The sequence below is a fragment of the Aythya marila genome (assembly GCF_965140915.1).
Source record: "Aythya marila genome assembly, chromosome: 24".
NCBI classification, from domain to species: domain Eukaryota; kingdom Metazoa; phylum Chordata; class Aves; order Anseriformes; family Anatidae; genus Aythya; species Aythya marila.
The window spans coordinates 5,335,129-5,342,414 of NC_139065.1; the positions used below are offsets into that span (position 1 = coordinate 5,335,129).

The following is a 7,286-nucleotide window of genomic DNA, read 5'->3' on the forward strand; positions in this document are numbered from 1 at the left end:
GCAGGTGGCAGAGGAGGTGATGGAGGCCATCTCCGAGCACCTGGCCCGGCCCCAGGCTCTCCCCGTGCTTTTTTACTGTCGCCCCCAAATGTCTGACGGACACCTTGGGGGGGGGGGGACACCGTGCGGGGCAGCGACGCCCCAAGGGACATTTCCAATCAGGCACCGCGCGGGGCACCCCCATTCTGGGGGCCTTCCCATTGCACTCAGGCAGCGCCGCGGACACCTCCGCTCCCCCGGCCCTCGTTCCTCCAGGAGGGGGCCTTCGGGAGGCCGGAAGCGGCCGCTCCGCGCACGCGCCCTCCTCTTCCGGTCCGGGCCCCGCCGCCGCCGCCACGGTGAGGCCGCGCTCCGGACCCGCATCGGGCCCGCATCGGAGCCATCCCGGGGCGGCGCCGTGGGGCAGCCCCCGGGCGGTGCTGGGGGGACGAGGCCCGGCCCCGCCGGGGGGAAATCGCCGGGATGGGGCGCGCCCGGGGCCCGATTTGGCGGGATGGGAGGGCCGGGGGCGGGAGGCCGCGGGTAGGCCCCGGGGACGCGCTCCGGGAGGCCGAGGCGGGCCCCGAGGCCGGGGGTGCCGCGCCCGGGGGTGTTTGGGCCGCTCGGGGCCGCTCCGGTGGGGCCGGGGCGAGGTGGGCAGGCCAGGGCTGAGGGGGAGAGTCCGAGACCGGGAGGGGAACCGGGAACCGGCGGCTGCGGGGCGCGAGGGGGAGCAGCTGCGGTGTGAGGGGGGGCAGCGGCCTGCCAGCACCCCCCGCGGAGCTGGGAGAAGCGCTGCCCTGAGCACCAGCTCTGCCCCACCGGCCCTTGTCTCTCTTTCCCTCTGACAGCAGGTAGTTTACGTGTAGTCCTTAATGTGAAGCTACGTTTTAATGTTAGAAATCCATTTTAGAATTAAAAAGCCCAAGTTCGGGGTGCTGAGGAGCTTGCATGGTGAATTTTAGTTCAAAAAGGCATTTAAGAGACAACCTTTTTCTTTTTAAAAGTGTTAAGCTTTTCATACAAAGCACCACTGTGGTTATTGTATCACTTCTGGTAGACATTTGTCACCTGAACGTGTTTATTTTACACCATCAGTGTTTACTCCCTGCCTGTTTTGTGTTTAGATGTTGATGCCCAAGAAGAACCGGATCGCCATCTACGAGCTCCTTTTTAAGGAGGGCGTGATGGTGGCCAAGAAAGACGTCCACATGCCCAAGCACCCCGAGCTCGTTGACAAGAACGTGCCCAACCTCCACGTCATGAAAGCCATGCAGGTACGGAGGGGAGGGCGCAGCTGGCTGCGGGCACGTGAGGCTGGGGGTCGCTGTCTGTAAGTAAATATTGTCACTTGTTAGCAAATAAACGCTGTCAGACATCGCCTTGTGTTCACTGTGTCTTTCCTAGTGTGGTGGTTGTCCCATTTTCCTGATTATTGTTATTCCCTTTTTACTTACTGTGTTCTCCATGGATAGAGATGTTTTTTGTGATCCCCAGCTTTCTTTTTTTTGAAGCTCCGATGCTTTTATGTGTGGCACCCTTATGTTTTCTCACAGAACAGGAATAATGCCATCAGATTTATTTTTCATGTGTGAACTTTTGTCTGTTACTAGCTTTTTACCCCCAATAACTGGGAAATAACCGAGAACTCTTTCCCTAGTCTCTGAAATCCCGCGGTTATGTGAAAGAGCAGTTTGCGTGGAGGCATTTCTACTGGTACCTGACCAACGAGGGCATCCAGTACCTGCGCGATTACCTCCACCTTCCCCCGGAGATCGTCCCCGCAACCCTGCGCCGCAGCCGCCCGGAGACCGGCAGACCTCGGCCCAAAGGTAAATAAAAGCTGGCGGAGAGGTGGCTGTTAGGGGCAGGAGGGAGCAGGGAATGGGGTGATGGTGTGGGGAAGCAGCTGGGTTTTGCTGTTCTCGGCACAGACTGGTGTGAGTTGCCGTCATTTTGGGGTGTGGAAACATTGGTAGTTGGTTCCTAGGGGTGTAGGTTTTATTGCTTCTGTGTTTGGTGCTGGAGTGATGGGGTAACAACAGACTGGAGAGGGGCAAAGGGGGGTGTGATGGGACCAGGTGCTTGAGCGTGGGACGTGGCCCACTCTGCGAGCACCGGGTGGGATTGCTGAGGGCTCCGGCCGGGGATCCTGGAGGCAGGCAGTGCCCGTAGGTGCCGGAGGGCTGCTCAGGGCTCTGTACTCTGGGAAGAGCCCGCGGCTGGGGGCTGCAGGTCTGCAGCAGGAGCACAGCTCTGTGGTGCTTGTGAGTCCGGTGGGTGCAGAGAATCTGAACTCCGATGAATTGTCCTTCGGAGAGCTGCCTGGGGGCTGCTGGGCTTTTGGGACTGCAGGGGAAGGGACCAGACTTGGGCTCAGCAGTAGCAGGACTCAGTGACAGAAAGCAAAAGCAGCACATCAGTGCTGGGTGTGCTTCAGGTGGGGATTTGCCTGGTGCCTGAGCTCAGGCTGGCTGCCCGCTGCTCTGGCTGTGTGCAGTTCAGGTGCCGTTAGGTGAGCTGGGCTGTTAAAGCTGCCTCTGCTGTAAAAAAAAAAAAAGTTCCACCAGGTAAGTGGGACGTGCTGGTTTCATTCCGATTCTTCTCACGGGGTTTTCCAAATCCCCGAGCGAGGTGCCCACCCAAGCAGATGCGCTGCTCCTGCTGAAGCCCCAGGCCGCCAGCAGCTGCCTGTCGCAGGCTGCTCCCTGCCAAACGTCCGCTGAAGCCGCTTGCAGGTGCCTGAAGTGTGTGTCCAGGTGGTATCCCACTACTCCCAAACAGCAGTGTGACAAAGTTTGGGCTGCGGATCTGCCTGCGTTGCACACAGGACGCAGACGCTGCGCTTTTTCCACATGGAGGCTCTGTGCAGGCCTGAGAACAGCTCGGGAATCGTTCTGTTACCTTCTGGGGAGAGTGAGGCTGTACAGCAGGGCCGTAGGAAGAAACTTGGCTGTGTTGAAGCCGCCGCTCCCCTCGCTGGGTTCGGAGGTTGCTGTGTTCCACGCTCACAGCTGCAGCAGGAAGGATGTGCGCGTTGCTGGGGTGTTTGGCAATGCTCTGTGCAGGGCCTCCTGCGCGGCTTTCCCGGTTTCTCCTCAGGAACACCCCAGTGCAGAACGTGGACTGTAAAAATGCCGGGGGTCTTTGGGGAGGCCAAAACTTCCTGGAAATGTGGAGAAATAAGAGAGAGAAGAGAGAATCACCGCAGCCAGGGCTGGCAGAGCAGTGCCACCGAGTCTAGGGACAAGAAATCCACAGAGGCAGGAGGGAGAGGGGCTTCTGCCTTCCAGCTGTGGAGAGCAGGGTCACGGGGTGCCACGCTGCCCTCAGCTGAGGACTGAAAGGGGAGCCCTGCCCGACAGCACTTCTGGTGTGTGGTAGTTTGTGCTTCCTGCTCCTGAGCCATATCCTAGCCCCGTCAGCAGGGACGGGTGCTGTGCTGTGGGCTTGTGCTAGCAAGGATTTTCACCTGCGACTCTTGAAACTTGGTTTTTAGCCAAACAAAATCGCAGCATCGGCTTCAAAAGGGAGAATTGTGCTCAGACTGGGAGGGTTCCTTTGATCTCTCAGTAGCTTTGGATGTTAACAAATTTATTCTTCAGAAGCTGTGTTTATCCAGAGAGCTCAAGAAGCTGCGTTTCTGGTGTCAGGCTGGGGCTTCTTCAGTTCTAGGCTAAAATTTGCTCCAGGTTTGTACTGTGAGGAAGCTTCATGTTGCAGTGCCAGTGACCTTCAGTGCACACCTGAGCAGGGCTGGCTGGTAGAGCTGAGAATGGTTATGTCAACACTGATTCTCTGTTAATTACTCATTTCTCTGTTAATTACCCATTGTCTGCACAAACTGGGAGTGACCGAGGTGTGCAGGATGCAAGCCCTGCAGAACTCGACTGGCTTCTTGAACTTCTGGGGCCTTTTCTGGTGCTTTTGTGCACTTCTGCCAATTCTCAAGTGAGGCTTGGCACAGACGCTGGAGCGCTGAGTCTGGAGTAGGTTTTAGACTGCTGTCGAGCTGGTATTTGTAACTTGGGTCTGTTCCATGTGCTATTGAACCCTTAGAAATGAGGGATGGACAGATGGAAAGCTGAAAACAAAACCCCACAAGTCATTGGCATGGAGATGGGCATGGAGATATGTGGAAATGTGCTGTAACAGTTTAACACAGAGAAAAGAGGGATGTGGAAGCACTCGTAGGAAAGTTAACCGCTTTGCACACCAGCGGGTAGTGTTTGTGATCAAGTCTCTATTATAAAGAGCTGGTTTTTGTGTGGGATCTGTGGGAAGCTCTGAGACCTTGGCCTGGTGCAGGGGGAGAATGTTTTGTCTCTGCTCTGGGGAGCTCTGAGAGTCACCCAGAAACCAACATTTCCACCCCAGATTTTTCCTGCAAGCGTTCTGTCTGGTGTTAATCTCATGTTACACAGATAATCTGCTTTTAGATTTATTCATCTGCTCCATCGTGGGGGATCTGTGATACCGATAGTGTGGCTGTGTTTTAGCTCGGGATCAGGATGCCAGTTTGTGACTTAGCTGGGAACGAGCTCGTCAGATGTGACAGATCCCCCGTGCCTCTGATTTTTGTATGTAGCTGTGTCGGATGCCGTAATCCAGCTTTTACATCATTTATGAGTTCAGCCCAAGTGCACACTGGTGCCCTCTGGTAGATGTTACCCTTCAAGTGAAGTTTTCCTTGCTCCATTGCTGTTCCGTTTCCGTTTATATGCACTGAGGTGTCTAAGCTGTGAGATGCTGGCAGGTGTGATGCTTAACTGGAGAGATTTTTCCCCCCTTCAGATGATGTGGGGTCACACGTGAAGCGAGCTGTCCGTGCCCTCCCTAAGTGTCTGTTGCTGTTCTCACTCACAGGCCTGGAAGGGGAACGCCCCGCGCGCCTTACTCGGGGAGAAGCCGACAGGGATACGTACAGACGCAGCGCTGTGCCACGTGAGTCTGCTGCTCAGGTCGCTCTCACTCTTCGTGCAGCTTCCCTCTTTGGGAGAATTGTCTCGGGCATAGAGCTCCTTCTGAGAAGAGAAGGGGAAAATTGGACTGCTGGTGGAGCTCAGACATCTACACAGCAGAATTTGTCTGTGTCTGCTCATGGATACGATTAAATTCTGTTGGGATGGGCTGTGGGGTTCCTAGCAGTGGTGCTGTGCCGGGGAGTGGGTTCTGGGGGTTGTCGTTAACTCGTTCTTCTCTCTCTTCAGCTGGTGCTGACAAGAAGGCTGAGGCTGGTGCTGGAGCAGCCACTGAATTCCAGTTTGTAAGTGTGTTCAAGTTGGCTTTCTGTTTTGGGGGTTTTGAGTAGGAGGCACTGGATAGGTCAGATCTGTGTGCTCGTGATCAGGGGGTCAGGTATTGGGCTCTGACCCTCTCAGTGCATGTCAGAGTAAAGCAAGGTTGAGGAAAGCCAGCCGGCTCTGTCATGGTGTTGGTGGGTTTTGCAGAGTGTATTTGCTGCTGTCGCTTGATTAAAGTGGCGACTTCTAATGCACTTGTAACGCTCTTCCTTTTCTGTTGCAGAGAGGTGGATTCGGTCGTGGACGTGGTCAGCCTCCTCAGTAGAAGTTCCTGCTCATGTTTTGTGTATAATAAAATAGGTGAAAATGCCACCTGGCTTCCATCCGCGTGTTTTATTGGAGTGCCTGAGCCCGGAGCTCACATAGCAGGGGGTGACTCAGACACTTGGCGTGCCGTACCCATGCTGCGGTGCCTCCTGGTTAGAAAACAGGTTATGGGAGGGAAGTTCCTAGGTTTGGTGACTACTGAGGGAAGGTTTGCTAGTGTGTAAGGGTGATCCTTAGGGAGGAATGAGGAGCTCTGGCTCAGGGCAGCAGCAGGCAGTTTGTCTGCTCTGCCCAGGAAGAAATTCGTTCCTAGGAAATCCGCAGAGAGACGATTCCGTTTCATAGAGAGAAAATTCACCAAGTTCAGCTGGGTTGGCCCAAGGTCCTCTGTGAACTGAACACCAACAATGCGGGCAGGTCAGCGTTCCCTCTATCCTCGTTCTGAAATCACGGGGTTAATTAACCGAGGCTTAACGAGGGAGTTGTGCCAGCATCTGCTGGCTGGAGCTGAGCGGGGCTGGGACGGGTCCCCTGCAGTATGGGGCCGGCCAGTAGGTGTCAGCCGCAAACTGGTAATGGGATGGGGCTCGTGGGGAATGGTTTTCTGCAGCCTCATGGATAGGATGGTGTAGGGCAGCTTTAATGTCACAGAGGTGTGAGACAGCCCACCGGGAAAGGGATTGATCACAGCCCTAGTTTGGGGGGTGAGGGAAATGGTGGGCGTGTAATTAGCCTTTTATTGGGGGCTCTGAGGAGGTTGGAACTGTACGGGGAGACGAGGTGCTTCGAGTCTTTGTTGTAATTAACTGCTGAAGTTTGTAGGCTGTGATTTAGCGAAAAGATGACTGGATTTAGCCAGGATGCACTTCAGAGACGAATTCTTCATGCATACACATTAAAGGAGCTCCTTCAGCTTGACGGTGATGTCTGTGAGCTTCTAGGTTGTCCAGGTCCACCGGGGCTTTTCCAAGCTCCTGCTTTGTGTTGTGGTAATGTTGATGCGTGCTCCTGTGCATTTACAGTGGTGCTGCAATTTGGGAAGCGGTGTGCTCAGCAAAACGCCCAGCTTTCTGTGAAATTAAGCAACTATTTCAACTCACTTGGAGTACTTGAGCAGGCAGCAGTGGGTACGGAGAGCTGGATCTTTTATTCATTTTTTAAAAAGAGCCTTTGAAGGGAAGATCCATGTGAATGTGTATAATTTTGTTCTGGGGTGAAGAGCATTAGTCTAAAGGCTGTGCCCCAACAGAAATATTGCCTTTTGTGATATCTTCCCCATCTCCTGCCCTGCTTTATCCAGCTGGAGCTCTGACCGGAGCAGGGGGCAAACAGCTCCTGGCCTCACACTCAGAGCATGTCGGTGGTTGGGGGTCTCAGACCCTGCCTGCTGTTGTCTCCCCTCTCCACCCTGCCTCAGTGGGGTGCTGCCTGCCTTCTTTTATCCAAGAAAAACCCCAAATCACAGCAATCCAAACCCCAAACCCCTCTTTTTTTGCTGAGAGCAGCCCCCGACCTGGGGGCACCCCAAAGCACTCCCCTCCCTCCCGGCTCCCCCAAGGAGCCCCTATAGGGCTCCCCAGGGCCTGAGCTGCCGCCCGGGGAGCCGGGGCTGTGCAGCCCCCCCCAGCCCCAGGGGTCTCCTCCCGCCCCCCCCCCCCCCCGGCCCTGCCCTTTGTTCGCGGCCCCCCGCCCGCGCTCCGCCGCTGGCGTAAGCCGCCCTTGCGTAAGTCTGCTATT

The 7,286-nt window shown here is 55.6% G+C and overlaps 1 protein-coding gene across 1 annotated transcript; it reads left to right on the forward strand.

The window, feature by feature from the left end:
* The first annotated feature begins 223 nt into the window (after nucleotides 1-223).
* LOC309887102 (small ribosomal subunit protein eS10) lies at nucleotides 224-5,594 on the forward strand. The gene is made up of 6 exons (XM_082778564.1): nucleotides 224-338; nucleotides 1,107-1,256; nucleotides 1,640-1,811; nucleotides 4,846-4,923; nucleotides 5,190-5,245; nucleotides 5,506-5,594. The coding sequence occupies exons 2-6, from the start codon at nucleotides 1,107-1,109 to the stop codon at nucleotides 5,545-5,547; spliced, it is 498 nt and encodes a 165-aa protein (XP_082634690.1). The 5' UTR covers nucleotides 224-338; the 3' UTR covers nucleotides 5,548-5,594.
* Nucleotides 5,595-7,286: the final 1,692 nt, after the last annotated feature.